Source organism: Dendropsophus ebraccatus, chromosome 1 (genome assembly GCF_027789765.1).
Source record: "Dendropsophus ebraccatus isolate aDenEbr1 chromosome 1, aDenEbr1.pat, whole genome shotgun sequence".
Taxonomy (NCBI): domain Eukaryota; kingdom Metazoa; phylum Chordata; class Amphibia; order Anura; family Hylidae; genus Dendropsophus; species Dendropsophus ebraccatus.
The window spans coordinates 54,504,247-54,524,457 of NC_091454.1; the positions used below are offsets into that span (position 1 = coordinate 54,504,247).

Consider the following 20,211-nt stretch of genomic DNA (forward strand, 5'->3'; position numbering starts at 1 on the left):
CATTGGCTCAGAAGGCTAATTGATGATTAGAAAACCCTTGTGCAATCATGTTCACACATCTGAAAACAGTCTAGCTTGTTACAGAAGCTACAAAACTGACCTTCCTTTGAGCAGATTGTGTTTCTGGAGCATCACATTTGTGGGGTCAATTACGCTCAAAATGGCCAGAAAAAGAGAACTTTCATCTGAAACTCGACAGTCTATTCTTGTTCTTAGAAATGAAGGCTATTCCAACAACGGTGTGTACTACTCCCTTCAGAGGACAGCACAAACAGGCTCTAACCAGAGTAGAAAAAGAAGTGGGAGGCCGCGTTGCACAACTTATCAAGAAGATAAGCACATTAGAGTCTCTAGTTTGAGAAACAGACGCCTCACAGGTCCCCAACTGGCATCTTCATTAAATAGTACCCGCAAAACACCAGTGTCAACGTCTACAGTAAAGAGGCGGCTGCGGGATTTGGGGCTTCAGGGCAGAGTGGCAAAGAAAAAGCCATATCTGAGACTGGCCAATAAAAGAAAAAGATTAAGATGGGCAAAAGAACACAGACATTGGACAGAGGAAGACTGGAAAAAAGTGTTGTGGACGGATGAATCCAAGTTTGAGGTGTTTGGATCACAAAGAAGAACGTTTGTGAAACGCAGAACAAATGAAAAGATGCTGGAAGAATGCCTGACGCCATCTGTTAAGCATGGTGGAGGTAATGTGATGGTCTGGGGTTGCTTTGGTGCTGGTAAGGTGGGAGATTTGTACAGGGTAAAAGGGATTCTGAATAAGGAAGGCTATCACTCAATTTTGCAACGCCATGCCATACCCAGTGGACAGCGCTTGATTAGAGCCAATTTTATCCTACAACAGGACAATGACCCTAAACACACCTCCAAATTTGCAAGAACTATTTACAGCAGAAGCAGGCAGCTGGTATTCTATCGGTAATGTGGCCAGCGCAGTCACCAGATCTGAACCCCATTGAGCTGTTGTGGGAGCAGCTTGACCGTATGGTACGCCAGAAGTGCCCATCCAATCAATCCAACTTGTAAGAGCTGCTTCTAGAAGCATGGGGTGCAATTTCTCCAGCTTACCTCAACAGATTAATAGCTAGAATGCCAAAGGTGTGCAATGCTGTAATTGCTGCAAAAGGTGGATTCTTTGACAAAAGCAACGTTTGATGTAAAAACAATATTATTTCAAATACAAATCATTATTTCTAACCTTGTCAATGTCTTGACTCTATTTTCTATTCATTTCACAAAGTATGTTGGTGAATAAGTGTGACTTGTCATGGAAAACACAAAATTGTTTGGGTGACCCCAAACTTTTGAACTGTAGTATATATAGATATATATATACACACTTATCTGGATTGTATAAGGCAGCCTTCTTTTCAATGTGCATTGCAACAAGGCAGCAATTTTGTATTGGGACTTTTCAGCTAGGTGGTGCAAACATTTTTTTCTACTCCCAATTGCCATGTGCTCCACTTTTTATAAATGTACTTCAACGTGGTACAACAAACATTTATTTTCTATAATTTACCTATCTTACACTATTACAGTCAATAGATAACATACAGTAAAAAAAGAGGTGGGATAAGTCACAGGGACGTGAAGAAGATTTGGACACTGCAGCAGGATTACCAGGAAGAATGGCTACAAAAATGGCTACAATGAGGTCTATGGGAGACTTACCACAGTGTCCTGGCAAGCAAATGATTTTATTAATGCTGCTTGTGATCATTGTTGGGATATTGGGAGAAATAAAAAAAGACACCGCTTGAAAATACTAAAAACAATATATTTTATTAGAGCAGAAGAGGAATATTACTTAGTATTTACAGAAGATTCTGTTGGTGCCAAAGGAAGACAAACTGTAGAATGCAAACATGTAGACTGCTATTACACACAACAGCAACATAAAACATATGGATAGTTAATGGAAAAGTGTTAGAAACCTTTCTGACATGGCTCTCTATAGATATTATGTTCAGTGTAATTCACACAGGAAGTAAATGTATATTCTGAAACATTTCTGCATTGTTTCATCTCATGCAAATGTTTCTGCATTGTTTTCTTGGATACAATGTTAGAATGGAGATGTCTTGTCAAGGGAATGTAAAACCATTACTTGTGGTGGGAAGGGCTCTGGGAGTATTGCTGTGTAAGACTGTAGACCTCTCCAGCAAGTAAAGCTTGCTTCAGTGGTTAAACAAGTTCAACTTTGGCATTGGGATAAACAGCCACAACATCATATCCTTCTGGAGGCTTGACTCTCTCCTTGGCGTGAGTTTCGCAGTACAGCTGCTCTTCAATAAAGAAATAGCCTCTCTGTTTTAGGTTGAGACCACAGTCATCACACATGAAGCATTCTGGATGGTAGAGCTTGTCCCGAGCCTTGACTATAGTGCCACTATACAATAGGGAAGAAAGGCAATAATAACCATACAAATATTAAAGTATTATTGGCAAAAGATTAAAGGACACTCTCACTATACAAGGACATAGGAGTCATCCTCTCAATCTCTTAGTGGAAAGAAAGGTAGCATAGCCCTTTGGACATTTCACCTTGTCTAGTCTACCACTAGTGATTGTGTATGAGGGTAGTGCTGTGCAAGGTCACAGAGAACTAAGAAATAGGAGATACGAGTCTGTGCTCCCTTGGTGATATGTGCAGCTATGAAACCTTTTGACTGTACTGTTGTCAGGGAATTTTTGTACAATTAATAGAGAGCAACGAAAGCTTACAATACTAGGCTATGTTTACACTACGTAAGTTCTGCAGAAATCACGGCCATTGTAACAACTTCTGCGGTACTTATGTAGTGCTGCAAGCTGAGGGAATCCCGGCCGGAGTGTATACACATAGCATACACTCCGGCTGGGATCCCTAGCGGCGCCGTAGAAAACTGACATGTCAGTTTTCTGCGGCCGCTATTCAGTGAATAGCGGCCGCAGAAAGCCCTGTTAGCTCACACAATGAAGCGAGTGGCTCCGACCGCACGCTCCATTGTGTACTGTGGGGAGTTCTGATGCCAGCATGCACTGATGCGCCCGCATCAGAACTCCACAGCGCTAAAGATGATCAGGATGGTACTGCAGTACCGGCCGGGATGATCTTTTCTGAGATCCCGGCCGAGTCACGGAACAGATGGTCTCATACTACGTGTGACCCTAGTCCTAGTGTGTCACAGTTACCACTTTATTACTGTAGTGTGCAGCTTCAAGGGGTGGAAAAATGGATATCTATCTTCCTGTCCACTGTATATCCTGTAGAACAACTAAATATTCATGGTCTCCTCATCACCTGACTGTCCACTAGCATAGTGCTGGATAGAGCATCGTGCTGCCTGATTGAGCTTGAGCGACCCTGTGGTGCTTGAGTAAAGGTGGCCATACACCTTCAAAAACTGACAGACAAATGATTGGCAATCATCTATATCTTCTGCCTGCTGCAGTAACATATTACATTACATATTTATTTTTTGTATAATTTAACCCTTCTGGATGTGTAAACGAAATAGGACAATAGGAAAGGGTAGACAGGGTAGGGTTCAGCCTGACTGACCTGTTTCCTAGCATTTCCTTCTAGCCCTAGTGAATTTGTACACCTACAAAAGAGCCCCTATGTATATTTATATGGGAAGTAGAAAACAAAGCAGTGAGGAATTTGTATAGTAAGTAGAAATTCAGTTTTTTATGGTTATTTTTGTTACTTACACAATCCCATTCCCACATCTGGTGCACTCTGGGAGCATCTGTAAGCCAGTCAGCGGACTGCTCAGCTTAGACACAGGAGACTTGACATTCCTGGAGCTGGCCGGTCTTTCTAGCTTTTCACCTGCCAAGTATAAAAATAGTATATCAGATCTGTGTGAAGAATTCTTCTCAAACCTCTAATAAAGAGGCTGAAATTGATTGTAACTTGGTGGCACATCGACAAGTCAGACAGATCTGAAAGCACTTTCTGAAAGTTTACTTTGGGCTTGTGACAGAAATCTGGACGTCTTATGGCTGAGATCAACTTTCCTTGTCTGTTACATTTAGTGAGATGAATAAAAGTAACACAATGGATAAGACGGCAAAACTCTCAATGAGAAGAATTCCTGGGGTTCAGTTGGGTTAAATTCTATTCATATTGATTAGAGACACATAGATGAGATTAAATTATTCCGAATCATATGTTCCAGGTAAAGAATATTCCTATTACATAAACATATCTTCCCTTCTGTATTACAAAATCCAGAGTCTACCCCAGCCAGAATGAGCAGCCTAGTAACTGAATGGGCAAAGGGAGGAAATTCAGGCTTTCTGTGGCAGGATTTATGGTGCGCTGTAGTATGCACATGGAGGTATGGTGCTCTGTAGTATGCACATGGAGGTATGGTGCTCTGTAGTATGCACATGGAGGTATGGTGCTCTGTAGTATGCATGTGGAGGTATGGTGCCCTGTAGTATGCACATGGAGGTATGGTGCTCTGTAGTATGCACATGGATGTATGGTGCTCTGTAGTATGCACATGGATGTATGGTGCCCTGTAGTATGCACATGGAGGTATGGTGCTCTGTAGTATGCACATGGATGTATGGTGCCTTGTAGTATGCACATGGAGGTATGGTGCTCTGTAGTGTGTACATGGATGTATGGTGCTCTGTAGTATGCACGTTGAGGTATGGTGCCTTGTAGTAAGCACATGGATGTGTGGTGCTCTGTAGTATGCACGTTGAGGTATGGTGCCTTGTAGTAAGCACATGGATGTGTGGTGCTCTGTAGTATGCACATGGATGTATGGTGCTCTGTAGTATGCACATGGATATAAGGTGCTCTGTAGGTATACACAGGGATGTATGGTGCTCTGTAGTATACACAGGGATGTATGATGCTCTGTAGTATGCACAGGGATGTATCCCTAGTCATGTTCTAAGACTCTTAGTTGGGGTAAGGCACTGACTTAAAGGTAAAGCCACCTTTTAAGCTGGCATGAGGGAGCTGTTTTGCATATACTTTTATTTGTATAAGCAGAGATGCGAAGACTCAGTAGATCACTGAATTGCACAATAACATATTTGAGGTTACAGGCGGCTCAGCTTGTGCACTCACTTCCCCATGAAGCGTTATCTACAATGTATATTCATTGTAGACCCATTAATCTTTTCAGTTCCCATTAAAAACCACATGTGAATGCGTCCTTGTGCTGAGGGACGTTAAAGGGATTATCCAGCGAAAATCTTTCAAATCACCTGGTTTCAGAAAGTTATATAGATCTGTAATTAATTTCTATTTAAAATTCTTCAGTCTTCCCATACTTATCCGCTGCTGTATGTCCTGCAGGAAGTGGTGTATTTTTCCCAGTCTGACAAAGTGCTCTCTGCTGACATCTCTGTCCATGTCAGGAACTGTCCAGAACAGCAGTAAATTCCCCTAGAAAACCTTTCCTGTTCCTGTCTCGGACAGTGATGTCAGCAAAGATCAGTGTCAGACTTGAAACAAATTACCACTTCCTGCAGGGAAGACAGCAGATGATAAAGATGGAAAGACTGGAGATTTTAGATTTTTAAACAGAGTAAATTACAAATCTGTATAAGTTTCTGAAATCAATTGATTTGCAAGAAAAATATTTCGCTGGAGTACCTCTTTAACACTAACTTGGATGCTGCAAAGGGGGCATACTATTTTTATACAGCATGATATACACTCAGCTTTTATAATAGTTCTGTTTATACGTATTTACTGGCAGACTTAGTTACACTGATATATGACATGTATGTCTTGACCATCATAAAACGGCAAGGCTCTGTACTCCTACAAGGGAGAGATGTTTCCAAAACCTATTGATCCAGATAAATAGGCACTGAAATGTGTGATATAAATGGTGGGCTGAGAGCCACGTCACTGAACCTATAATATTCTCTCATTCCTCAAATCAATAGAAAACCTTCCAAAAGGCCTCAACTTCATTTTAAGAAGGACGTCTCCTCACGAATGACCTGTGCCTGTACTTTGCCTACAAGTCCATAGCACAAGCTGAAGGTCCAGCTAAAATAATGGCTGGAAATGAAGCCGCCAGTTGCTATGATGAAGACACAGAGTACATGCAGCCAGGCACTTACAATAGAACAGGGAAAAGAAACCAAAGAAACCGCCCACGCATTCTTGTCTATTGTTTTAAGAAAACTTGGCCTATGTGGCTGCAACATTCATCCCAACATAACACAGAACCTTTCTTAATGCCGCTCTTGTCAGACCAACAGTGGGGTTCCTTACTTGATACTGGCAGATAGTTGGAGGAGATGTTGCTGTTGGCGGGGATCTTATTATCATTGTACATAATAGCAACAACAAACTATGTGGCTCTTCCTGATCTACCAAGACTACAGAGGAATCTGCACCATTCAGCATAGACGGGATATTGATTACCAAACTCAGCCTCAGATGATTAGGTTTCTGTATTTATTCATACAGAAATGGATGTAATGGAAATCCTGTAATGGATAACTAGTTGCGGAGCCGTATTTACATAACCCATTCTCAGCTCTTACAGTCCAACTAATATATCCATGGATTTCCATGTGCAGGTTACCTTGCTATTGTTGGAACAGTTCCTTCCCCCTGATTTCTTTTGAATGAGATCCAAATGATAAAAAAAGATGTTAGTCTCTTTTTGTCTGTATTGTTCCAACTTAACAAAAAAAAATTATGCATAAAGACATATAGGGGCACATTCATCAAGGTATACCCTGGTGTACGCCATGTGGCGTATGGCCTGCTAGCCTGATGGGCGGACAGGGGTAGAAATGTTCACCTGCTCCAAAGGTCCCTAAGGGGCGAGCACCTCTTAGTAGATCCAGCAGGGGATTAGGGGCAGGGCTTTAAAGCCGACATACAATGTTCCCCATAGTACATTCATTAGTAGATCAGTAATAGCGGCATCTGTTACTCACCTCACCCAGTTCAAGTGCTGTCCCAGTAAACGGCTGGATCCAGTTGTTACTATAAGCAACTGGGCTATGCTTCTATTCCTGGTTTGCCTTTTTTCTCCTATTGCAGCCCCATGCTCTGTTTGTACAGTGGCACCGGGTGGCGAAGGCAACCAACACCTGAAAATGACATTCATCCTTTCTAACTCTGCAGTTGGGTGTTCCTTTTGCTATTGTTCCTCTTCCTAACTTTGACCCTACATAGCCCTTTGGATACTATTCCTGGCAAATATAATGCTTCTGCTGGGTATTTCTTCAGTACACTTCTGCCTAACTTTTGGAATAATACACCTGGTACTTGTAATGCTAGGCATGGTACTGACTCCTGGATCTGACTTTTCTCTTGTCTTATTTCTTGGCTTGTTGCAATTTGTCTTCATTCCTTTTTATAAACCTTGGCTCTGCTCGTGATAATGCCACAGCTGACAACTTTACCACTGCCAGTTTGTGATCCCAACCAGGAAATCTTCCAGCGGTAAAGTCCACACTTTACTAAGGTTAAAGCATACAGAACACATGGAGACTTTGTCTAGAAGAATAGGCTGCATCCATGTTGCTCAAACCTTATATTTTACACTACAGTTTTATTTTGATACCTTTCTCCAATGTTCTTTGGAGCTGTATTGGGATATGGGGTGACTGTATAGGAAGTGTATGGCACCGTTGCATAGACAATTCTTTAGTAGTTTCATTTCCTAGCTAATCCCTAACACAAAAGGCACAAGACAAATCTCAGAATCAATATGTACCACAAATTGTCTTATAAAATGTGCACAGTGCAAGACAGTTCTGACCAGCAGTCTCTTACTATAGTATTTAGGCGCCTGCAATGACATTCTGGTTACTTGTTATAAGGGATGTGTTATCTCAACCTTAAAGTTAGTGGAATTAAAGTCTTATAGAAAGACTAAAAAAGGATCACATAGATAGAATGAATAGTGTACATTATATGTCAAGTGTATATAAAAAGCTACACTAACCATTCTCTCCAGCTTCGAGCATGTCTTGCAAGTATTTGAATGATCCAGACTGCTTGGGCTGTGACACAGGTTCTTCATAGTCTTGGAGCATTTTGTACACATCAGATTCAATGTCTATTCCATTTCGGCCTCTTGAGACAGGTCTTTGTGGTTCAACACTGTTGGTGACAAATATATTAATAAAACTCATGAACTTTATGTGTAAAGCACTGAAAACCATACAAGGACTTATCCATATTCTACATAACTCAGTAGTCTTCAATACAATGTACATGCTGGGCCATATCTTTAGAAGAAATACGCCTGAAATGGACAGAAAACAATGTTCAAAGACACATTAGGGAAACGTAAGGACACACTTCTCTATAGAGAAATGTCATGTGAGGAGCCTCATGCATGAAACTTATTTGCCCCTTATGGTGGGTTTACACAGAAAGATTTATCTGACAGATCATTGAAGCCAAAGGCAGGAACAGACTATAAACAGGGAACAGATCATAAAGGAAAGACTGAGATTTCTCCTGTTTTCAAATCTATTCCTGGCTTTGGCTTCAAAAAGCTGTCAAATAAATCTCTCTGTGTAAAGGCACCCAAAAATTCTAAAACAAACTGGATTTCTTAGGATTCTCATATGAATCAGATTTCTTAAGGCATCCTCTTAAGGCTAGGTTGACACGGCTTCTTTTTTTGGCCAATCGACAGCCGTGTTTGTGGACGTCCGTCATTTTAAAGTCAAATAACGTCCATTATTTTGAAATGACATCCGTAATTTCAAAAAAATGCACGCCTGTGCTCAGAGGGGATGATTGACAGGCAGAGAGGTCCGTTACTGGCCTCTCTGCCTGTCAATCATCCCGCCGAGCACGCTGACAGGCAGAGCACAGTGACTAGATACGAGCGGGGAGCCGCCCACCATGACTACTTCCCCGCTCGTATCTAGTCACAAGCCGGGGAATAAAAGTCATTTTCTCCGTTATAAAGCACCTGCTACGGCCGTGGACGGTACGTGCCGCGGCCGCTCCAGGTGCTTTATACAATGCTCAAGGGAACCATATCAGCCCAAACAGGCTGATTGGTTCCCTTTAAGGCCCTAGTCCTTCGAACGATTACCATTACGGACGATAATCATCCCGTGGAATAAAAGGGCAACGAACGTTGTTTGTCTTTCAAACATGTTGAAAGACAAACGACTCATACAGCAACGATCTGCTGCCGTTGCTCCGTGGAATAGGAGCGTCGGCAGTAGACCGCTGCTGTATTCTTTGGGCTGCCAAGATGATCTAGCGATCACAAGGGCAGCCCCCCGCTCCTCCCTGCTCTCCTCCCCCCCCCCCCGGACTCACCCGCTCACTGCTGCTGCGCGGAATAGTGGCGGTAGCAAGCGGGGAACGAGGAGCAAACGAGCGCTAATAGTGCTCGTTTTCTCCTGTCAGTTGGCCAGTGGAATAGGGCCTTTATGGGGCAGGTGACAATTGACCCATCACAGGGAGAAAATTCCTTCCCGACTCCAAGGGCAATCAGAACAATCCCTGGATCAACATATTACCAGACACCAGACTTCTAATGCCCATAACTTGTAATATTATATTTTTCAAGAAAAGCATCCAGGCCTCCCTTGAATTTAGTTAATGAATTAGCCATGACAACATCATGTGGCAGAGAGTTCCACAGTCTCACTGCTCTTAGGCTGCATTCACACGTTCCGGGAAGTTGTCCGTGCTCACGGATCCGTGCGCACGGACAATTTTACAGTCCATTGCTTTCTATTGGGTTATTCAGATGTTCCGTGATTTCACGGATCTGTGATCCATTCCGTTAAAAAATAGGACATGTCATTACTCGGAACGGATGTACGGAAAGGATTCCCCATAGAAATCAATGAGATCCGTGTTTTTCACGGATGTACACGGATGTGACATCCGTGTTCATCCGTGAAAAACACGGATGTGATGTAATCAATGTGATTTAAAATGCTTTAACACAGATCCATGAAAAAAACGGACACGGATGCAAAACGGATGAAAAACGGACTGTTTTGCACGGATCACGGAGGTAGCTGCCGGACCACAATCACGGACCGGGAAAAACACTGAACGTGTAAATGCAGCCTTACAGTAAAGAACCCGCGTCGATGCTGATGATGAAATCTTCTTTCCTCTAGATGTAGAGGATGACCCCTTGTCATGGTTACAGACCTAGGAGTAAAAAGACCACTACAAAGATCTCTGTACTGTCCATTCATATATTTGTACATTGTAATCAGATCGCCACTAAGACGGCTTTTCTCTAGCGTAAATAACCCCAAGCTCTCATCTCATACTAAAATTCTGATCAAGCTGAACAGGCCAGGTATGTGCCTAACGTAAATTATATGCCTATAATATACGGACAGCATTCACAGATGTTTTCACCTTCATGCCTGCAATATATGTTTCCTGGAAAATATTCATTAAGCCAGCTGCAGTCCTATCTTATAGCTATATTTCATGCACAGCCTTCATATAGGACTACATCCATTCACCCCTATTGGCTCCCTGCCTGCTTTTACATCTTTGGGGACACAATGTGTAGGAGACTGCATTTCAGCTGGATATAAGCTATATATAGTTGTATCTCAGCACACACTGTGTGGTCTATGCCAACATGTGGGTTTCTCAAATGTTGTGTCGTGTGCCAACCCAGTATAAAAATAATAATATATCTGTAAGAAACTTGATACTGCTGACTGCACATTTATTAAACTATTCCAATTCTGATGTATCTGTTTTAAATAGTTTCGTTAGATAAAAGCTAATATTTCGGCACCCACAATGTATATTGCCATTGCATATATATAGGGCACAATAGCTTCCGGATCATTGTCCTGTCAAGATTCAGCTATATATCAGAAAGACAATGCAGCAGCACAGGGCTGTGGACATCTGCTATATTAGATAACACTTACAGCCCGCCAGGCATTGTGTGAAATAAAATGTGCAACTGGTTTTCTGGTAAAGGCATTGGTAAAATCCCCCTATAATCTACACATACTGGGAAGATAATTCCTGAAACAATTTAACACCAGGAAACATGCTTTCATGCTCTCCTGCAGACCCAACACACTGCAGTCAGTTGCTGAAGTTCAGAACATCATCAGCAGAGCAGGGAGAGCGCGTTATTAGGGTAAGTGAACATGGCACACATGGTGAGGTGAGTATATTGTGTTTCATTTTACACACACAGTATGTCAGAATACTGAACAGAGTCCCCTCAATCAATCAAGGGCGCTTTAGCAATAAATAAGAAAAAGAATTCACCTACCAATTCTCAACACAATATGCAAAGCTCAGAATTTTTGGAATGTTGACATCTGTTTGCAATATGGATATTGTTCTTTAGTATCTAAGAAAAACACCTTTAGGCTATGTTCACACACCGTTGAAATGATGGCAGTCGTTATTGGATGGCTGTTATATGACGACAATTAACAGCTGTTATTTCATAAGAACGACCGTTTTCTGTACAATAATTGCGGCTATTATTTATCATTGAATGAAGGCTGACCAATAAAGCGGCCATCGTTTTGACAATGTGTGAACATAGTCTTAAAGAGAACCAATTAAAAAGAAGTTAAGAACCAGAGTTCTGACAATGTTCAAAAGTTTGGGGGGAAATTATACAGATATTAGCTCTTATTTAGCTTTCTGAAAAAATACTGTTTTAGGCCATGCTCACACAACATATGTTTAGCAAAAATTTATGCTAAAAATACGTTGTATTGGAAAGATTGGAATCCCAGCCGGAGCGTATACACATAGAATGGGATTCCATTTATTGAATAGCAGCCACATAGAACATGTCAGTTCACATAATGGAGCGTGTGGCTCCGGCCACACGCTCCATTAAGTGCAGTGGTGAATTGGGATGCGGGCACACACATCCGAATTCACCAGAAATGAAGATCATTAAAAATGCAGTACCGGTCGGGTCACAGAACGGCCGATGTTATACAATGTGTGAACACAGCCTTATGCTGTAGGGAAGTGCCAAAGAGGAGTAGCCTACAGTATGCTGATCAGCGCTCTAAACACCCCAAGAATATTGGCACTGCACTGCAAAATAAAACATTTTAGCACATTACAGGCACAGACTGCTAGGTGAATGCTACTACCTGTATAATTTCCCCAATAACTATGTAACATTCGTACTTAATTTCCAGATGACAGGTTTCCCTTAAATACATTTTGATACAGTAAAATACTCCACAGAAAGGTTTCACTATCATCAGATCAGATCCTGCTGAATCCTTCCACTATATGTAATGGAAAATGTAATTTGACAAGTTTTCAAGACTTCTCCTACCGCCAGCTATACAATACTGAAATCCCTCTGCCTGCTCTCATGCATAGATAGCATCTCTTTCTCTATTTACAGCACTGATAAATGTCTACTGTGTGCTTGTATACATTGTATTTAGTAAACCATATCTGGCAGTAGTATTCTATACACAAAGATTTCCTTTCAGGGTAAATGTATACATCCATAAGATTCAGTACAGCTGGACTCGCAGTCACTGTTATGTATGGTATGTCACATCATACAGGCCTGTACACTTCAAGCTTCATCTCTCAAGTAATCCTTGGTGCAGGATAGATTTCTTGCTACTGTTGGGGTTGCAGTCATAGCCATTTGTGGGTCACAACATGACCCCTTTCACTTACATTAGCTATAATACATCGTGATTTGTGAGACATAGCAAGGCAATCTTTGATCACACAGCCTGTGTTGCAGTCGCCATGTTGCCCCAGCTTTACTGTATCCATTTGCTTCACATGCAGCAGAGGAGTTATATGGTAAATTATATCCAAGTTCTGAAGACATAATTGGGAAGGATTGGAGGAAGACTAAAGCTGTTGCTTCTATAGTACATGTGGGAACACTCAATAAAATATAGCTGGTTACATGGCTGTATCTATGCTGGGTTCACACTACGTATTTTTCAGTCAGTATTGTGGTCCTCATATTGCAACCAAAACCAGGAGTGGATTAAAAACACAGAAAGGCTCTGTTCACACAATGTTGAAATTGAGTGGATGGCCGCCATTTAATGGCAAATCTTTGCAGTTATTTTAAAACAACGGCTGTTATATTGAAATAATGGCCGTTATTTACTGTTATATGGCGGCCATCCACTCAATTTCAACATTGTGTGGACAGAGCCTTTCTGTGTTTTTAATCCACTCCTGGTTTTGGTTGCAATATGAGGACCACAATACTGACTGAAATATACGTAGTGTGAACGCAGCATAGTTATTATGTTAGAAGGAATAGGACAAATCTCACTTTCTGTGAAATTTCGAAGCACATTTTATATAATTTTTTTGGATGCAGGTTAATCCTAAAATAACTTATCTTGAAACGTCTTAAAATTAAAATTTACATAAAATCTACATAAATGACGAAAGCCTGGATCATGTAAAAACATTAAACCTGTGAAGTGAATGAGCTGGCTAAATCATCAACAGACGCAATGATATCGCATAGACGTTATGTTCTAACCATTCATCACACTGATCATTAAAGGGGTAGTTAAAAAAAATATATATAAATTCTTTCAACTGGTGCCAGAAAGTGCCACAGATTGGTAATTTACTTTCATCAAAAAGTCTCAAGTCTTCCATTACTCATCAGCTTCTTTATGTTCTGCAGGAAGTGGTGTAGTCTTTCCAGTCTGGAAAGCATGAAAAGTTTTCTATGGGAAATTTTTACTGCTCTGAACAGTTCCTGACATGGATAGAGTTGGCAGCAGAGAGCACTAAGTCAGACTACAAATAATACACCACTTCCTGCAGGATATACAGCAGATAATAAGTACTGGAAAACTTGAGAATTTTAATAGAAGTAAATGAGAAATCTCTGGCATTTTCTGGTACCAGTTGATCTAAAAGAAAAATGTTTTTGCAGAGGAACCCCTTTAAATAATAAATGTATATAAAGTAGAGATCTTGAAGTGAACATACCTTTGGGGAGAAGAGATATTAATCCTGCCCATATGTGAAGATAGATGCGAGTCTGTGGTATTGTTGTTGTTGTTTGTGTAGAGTCTAGATGGATTGTTGTACTGAGTGTTCAGCATTGGTCGGACATCACTTGGACTGCCTCGTGGGGAAACTGGTGCTGATCGCCTGTTGTTAGCACTTTCCATTGGGAAAATATCCTAAGAAAAAATACAACAAAATATTTAAAAAATGCACAATACAAAATATAAATACATTCTTATTTTGTCATTGGTTTAGCATAAAATATGTCCAGTATCTTCAGCTTCTGGATGACCCCAAGGTTGTTAGTTTTTCCCCCAGAATTATAATATTGGTGGCCTATTCTATGGATAGAAATAGAAGATAAAAATAGTTTTCAGATCAATTGTTGTAAGAAAGTTATAAAGATTTGTAAAACACTTCCATTTAAAAATCTCAAGTGTTCCTGTACTTATCAGCTGCTGTATGTCCTGAAGGAATTGTTGTCTTCTTTCCATGACATGGTGCTCTCTGCTGCCACCTCTGTCTGTGACAGAAACTGTCCAGTTCCAAATTCCCATAGAATGCCACTACTGCTCTGGACAGTTCCTGACAAGGACAGAGGTGGCAGCAGAGAGCACTGTGTCACACTGGAACAAATCACTGGAGTGCTACGGCTCCTTCAGCCATGGTTTCTGGGAGACACATCCTAAGGACAGGCCATCAATATTATAGTCCTAGAAAAGCCCTTTAAGTCACCTGTAGTACACAATATACTTATTAAGAAACCCTACTCTGCTTTCATAGAGTCCAACCATAGCTTACATAGAAACGTCTCAAATGCTTTGAGTTGAATAGATTGTGAAATACATGACTTTTCTTCTGTTTTCAGTCTGAAAGTGACCAAATATTGGGTTGTGTTAGGTGCAATCTTTGAGCCTGTCTGTCACCTTCAGAGGGTCCACACTGACACTGAAAAGTAAGTTAAGACTTCCCTTTTTACTAAGCAGCAATAGTTTGGTGCCTAGTTTAACCCCTTGCTTGCTTCACTACTGCTGTTTTATTCATTTCTGTTTATACAGCTTCTTACAAAGTCTGTGCTCCTTCTCCCTCTATATGCCATCCATAGTAATGGATGCCTGTTCAGTTTGGTGCACTTTTACTAGCACTGTGTCCTAGCATAACAAGAGGACGTGCTGTGCTAGGATTGGCCAGGCAATAAAGGGAAAGCAAGACCTGTGTGTGTACTGGCAATCAGCCCAACTTTATTCTCACCCCCTGACATGGAGAGAATGAGCAATAGCTGTGAGCACTGACACTTCTTTAAAGGGTTAATGCAAGAAAACCATGAAGAGTTTAAAAAAACCTTTAGAAAATTCAAGTACTTTATAAATATTCCAAAAAGCATTAAAAAGAGATTTTATCTATTTGCCCCTGTCTGTAGAGACTAGACTGGACAGAGACTGCAAGTGACTACTGCAATGTCAAAGCTCCAGTATGTACTGTACTGTTCATGTTTATGAACAATCCTAAGAATAGGTCATCAATGTTATAGCCAGGAAAAATATCTGTAATCAGAACGTCCTACAAAATCACACAAAAGATGCCAGAGTCCATGTTATAAACAGACAGTATTACAGCTATGCCCATTTAATATAATAAGGAATTTTCTATAAAGTTGAATATAACGCATGAACTACAGTGGACCAACTCCAAAGAGAGAACGAATTACGAGAACTCGGGCCGTTCACCATGCAATAAATACAGAACAATACATCTAATGAACTGCAAACATATCCTTTCCATTCTCCATACTCTCAAGCATGTGGAATCTGTATCCCAGACAAGAATCATTAAATCCATGATTAGAACATTATGAATCAATCGTAAAAGTCAACATAACAGGATCCTCCGCATCTAGAGGAAATAAGAGGTAGACTCGGCTCTGCACTACATCTATATTCTAGTCATAGCCAGAATAAAGGATCCAAGTTTATTTCATTCTGTTTTCAGCACCATTTCCAACTCTTCCTGTAGCTTCATAATGTTCTGTATGTTAACATTTCCCTGTCTCGCTTTACTCTTGGCTGAGGAGAAGGTAGAGACGTTCAACTATATTCTTATCTAGTTGCAGAAAATCCATCAGGGACCGTCCCTGCATGCGTAAAGCAGTGCTGGAGACGATAGGCCTTAGACGTCACAATGGTTTCTTCACACACATAAAACTGATGGGAAATCTATTAGAAAGTCGTATTCATGAAAGGGCTGTGCCTTCTCAAGGAAGAAAAAACTTGGGGTGATGTTCAGTCCAGATGCCTCTTTTACTTATTCTTCTGTGGCACAGAACAAATGTCAAGTGTCATATGGAAAAAAACATCCATCACTTGTCTACGAAGAATGAAACATTGTGCAAGTAGGAAACTTGGAAAATGAAGAAAACAATCATGAAAAGAAGTGATCAACGTGTGCACTTGACTCATTTCCAAGGGTCTACAGCCCGGCCATCATAACGGTTAAAAGTGCGTCAGAGTCCGTCCTGACTGTTACATCCGCTGCTGCCTCTGTCTCTACGCTCACCCCTCTCCTCCTGCACTTCTGAGGCTTGGGCTACTTCAGTAACACAACATGGATCAATCATATATATGTATTGAATCTTACATTAGTTTAGTTTACATGGGACTGCAATTTTTCTTGAAGTGCTGGATGGGATTTTCAAGCTATTTAAAAAAAAAAAAAAAAAAAAAAAAAAGTCCCAATACAGTAACAGGTTGCCTGACTCCAGGGATTTATGTGACACAATTCACCCTATAGCCTGACCCTGGGAAAAAGAGCACTGGTTCTCAGGATTTAGCTTTTTCCCACAGAGCATTGCTGGATGGTACTATCATTGTGTCACTATAGCTGCCGGTAGGCATTACATTGTGCACAGCAGATCCAGCTGAAAACATCTGGATTTGCTAGTAAATGATGACTGTCAGACAATATCGCTCTAAAAACAAAGAATTGTTATATCCAAATGTTTAAGACCAGCTATATTTATACTTTTCCGCATGTATATGTGTTAATAACATGTGTACATGGTATTAATGGCAAGTGCAGTGTATCTGAATGGAAACAGCTCTAGTTTCTATTTAAAGGATGGGAGTTCACTTTCTTTCCCATAGAGCAAAATGTAGAACAAAGTGAACAGATGTTTCCATAAAGCCTATTAGACGTGTTACTCATAACCCATGAAGGCAATACCATGCAATTATTCTAGTCAGCGAGTTTGTGATAAAGGCTATGTACACCTATGAAAAAAAAATATATATTTTTTGTTTTGTACTTACTCGTTCGAAACATATTTTGCTTACTTTTGCTTCTACAGCATCTGCAGTTTGCTGTGGGAGCTCTATTTCCTCTCTGTATTTGTATACCTTGTACCTTTGGTGTGCTCTACTCCCTTTCTCCAGTCTGTGTGGGTTATCCCTCTCCCTTTGTTCACACTTTCAACTATTATATAACTTTCCCACCCTTATTTCTATTTATAATTGTATTATACCTAACTGCTCGGGCTCCACAGCACTTTGGCACTGAGCTGTGGCTTCCTGGTGTTACCACCAGTGTCAGCAGGACTGGACAGCCAATCAGTGCATAAGGACACTGAGCCCAATCTCTAAATGTCTCAGTGTCCCAAGGCAGTAATTGTCCAACCAATTGTCCTGACAATCTGGTGGCCATTATAACCATTATAACCACCACGCAGTGCCACAATGTTGACCAGAGTGGCGAGAAGTGGGGAAGACTGTGGGAACCAGAACAGGTAGGTAAATTACAGTAGATGGGCTATATAAATTATGCTTCCATCTCTAGTAGATGTCAGTAAATTTGATTATTTCCTGGCTTATACTGTATTAGTATCAATGGAGCCGCGTCACAGAGGGCAGGAGTTATTGCCCAAGAAAAGACCTGCGACAAGTGCAGGAACAGGGCAGCATTTTAAAAAAAAGGACCACACCAGTGTCTTCCCCTTGCCTGCGCCAATCGATTAAGGTGAAAAAGCACAGTGATGTACCTAATGGTAGATTTGCTTTAAGTACTGTGTACCTGATTACCCTCCATCTCTTCTGATTCCAAGTGATCTTCTGGCTACTGGGTTTGCATATACATGACCTCTTGGCTTCTGACCAGTAGCGAAAATAGGTGGGGGCAAAGGGGGCGGTCGCCCCCGGGCCCACTCAGGCAGGGGCCCACTGAGGTCTCAGACAGATTAATGCTGTCTGCAAAAGCTATTGCTTTTGCATACAGCGTTAACACATGTCTGTAGTGGCTGGGGCCCCCAAGAGGAAAACTGCACCTGGGAATAGCGGGCCCCTGCTCCTGAGGGGCCCGCTCAGCTGTCGGATGCCGAGCCCGGCCAGGGCTGGATCTTCTTCCTGCTGCTTCCTTCTACACGCTGCTACAGGCTGCTGCTGCTGGCCCCTCCTCTCCCTCACTGGCTGCAAAACGTATGAGGAGGGAGGACGGCAGCTGGAGGGATCCTCACCGTCTATGGCTGCCGGGGGGGGGGGGGGGGGGGGGGGGGGGGAGAGGGGTGAGAACTGTGAAGGGATTGAGGACTGTGTGAGGGGTGAGGAGTGAGGACTGTGAGGGGAGTGAGGACTGTGTGAGGGGAGTGAGGACTGTGTGAAGACTGTGTGAGGGGAGTGAGGACTGTGTGAGGGGAGTGATGACTGTGTGAGGGGAGTGATGACTGTGTGTGGGGAGTGATGACTGTGTGAGGGGAGTGAGGACTGTGTGGGGAGTGATGACTGTGTGAGGGGAGTGATGACTGTGAGGGGAGTGAGGACTGTGTGTGGGGAGTGATGACTGTGTGAGGGGAGTGAGGACTGTGTGTGGGGAGTGATGACTGTGTGTGGGGAGTGATGACTGTGTGTGGGGAGTGAGGACTGGGTGTGGGGAGTGAGGACTGTGTGTGGGGAGTGAGGACTGTGTGTGGGGAGTGAGGACTGTGTGTGGGGAGTGATGACTGTGTGTGGGGAGTGATGACTGTGTGTGGGGAGTGATGACTGTGTGAGGGGAGTGAGGACTGTGTGAGGGGAGTGAGGACTGTGTGAGGGGAGTGAGGACTGTGTGAGGAGAGTGAGGACTGTGTGAGGGGAGTGATGACTGTGTGAGGGGAGTGAGGACTGTGTGAGGGGAGTGAGGACTGTGTGAGGGGAGTGAGGACTGTGAGGGGAGTGAGGACTGTGAGAGGAGTGAGGACTGTGAGAGGAGTGACAACACACACACACAACAACAAAAACTTATTACCTATACCACTATTATTTTTAGGCAAAGATAATCTAGTTAAAAGGGTTCTCCAGAATTAAAAAAAAAAAAAAAAACATAATTGTTTTCTTCCAAAACAGCGCCACCCCTGCTCTTAGGTTGTGTGTGGTATCACAGCTTGGCTCTATTAACTTTAGTCAAATACCACAAACAAACTGAGGACAAGAGTGGTGCTGTCTGTGGAAGAAGGCAGCTATATTCTTCTAATCTTTTTGTGGCTCTATATTCCAGATGTAGAAGCCTCTTACACAGCTCTGTATCCTTATTCACTATAAGTAATGTAGAAGAATATTTACTTTATTATTCAAAAAGCCTTGCCACCTGCTGAGGTTCCCTATGGGTAATGTTGGTTGGGGGCCCACTCAGACTCACTCGCCCCCCCTAGGCTGAACCCCTAGCTACGCCCCTGCTTCTGACTCTCTGATAAATCTTCTGTTTGCTAATTTTGTCCATACAAGCTCACCTGGAACTGACTGGTCTAGACAACCACTACACCCTCCTAGGCCTTCTGTAATACTTTGTGGTCTGCTGTCCTGCATCTATAGTCTTTCTCTCTTCAGTTGCAACGTGGAGCCAAGAAAGGCTCCAGAGAAGTCACAGGGGTAGTCTGCCATCCAGAGTGGACTGGAGGGTGGGCTGCTTGTTTTGGGCAGTTTGCTTTCATTCAGCATCAGACGCTCAATTTAATGGTGGTCATGCATGTTAAATTTTAGTAGGGCGACCATTATCTCTCCTGTCCTCTCAGCACAACTGAGCGTTCCTGTGTTCTCTATGAGGAGACTGCTCCTTTTCCCACCGACAAAAAGAGGTCAGGCAGTGAATTTCTATCACACCCAACCACTATCTTCACTGACATTGTCTGGTGGAGTGTCGGGAGGGCCACACACACTCTCTACTGACAACCGATCCCATTGCAAGGGCGGCTTCGGCCAACAAAAGTATAAGGTGTATGGTGA

General features: G+C 42.1%; 1 protein-coding gene across 1 annotated transcript in view; it reads right to left on the reverse strand.

The window, feature by feature from the left end:
* Positions 1-1,771: 1,771 nt before the first annotated feature.
* Positions 1,772-20,211, reverse strand: part of PDLIM4 (PDZ and LIM domain 4) — a 124,514-nt gene continuing 106,074 nt past the window's right edge. Inside the window, exons 4-7 of the mRNA XM_069970980.1 lie at positions 13,949-14,145; positions 7,950-8,107; positions 3,712-3,832; positions 1,772-2,404 (exon numbers count right to left, since the gene is read on the reverse strand). Coding sequence (XP_069827081.1) covers positions 2,200-2,404; positions 3,712-3,832; positions 7,950-8,107; positions 13,949-14,145 — 681 coding nt within the window. The 3' untranslated portion in view covers positions 1,772-2,199. The remainder of the gene's footprint in view (positions 2,405-3,711; positions 3,833-7,949; positions 8,108-13,948; positions 14,146-20,211) is intronic.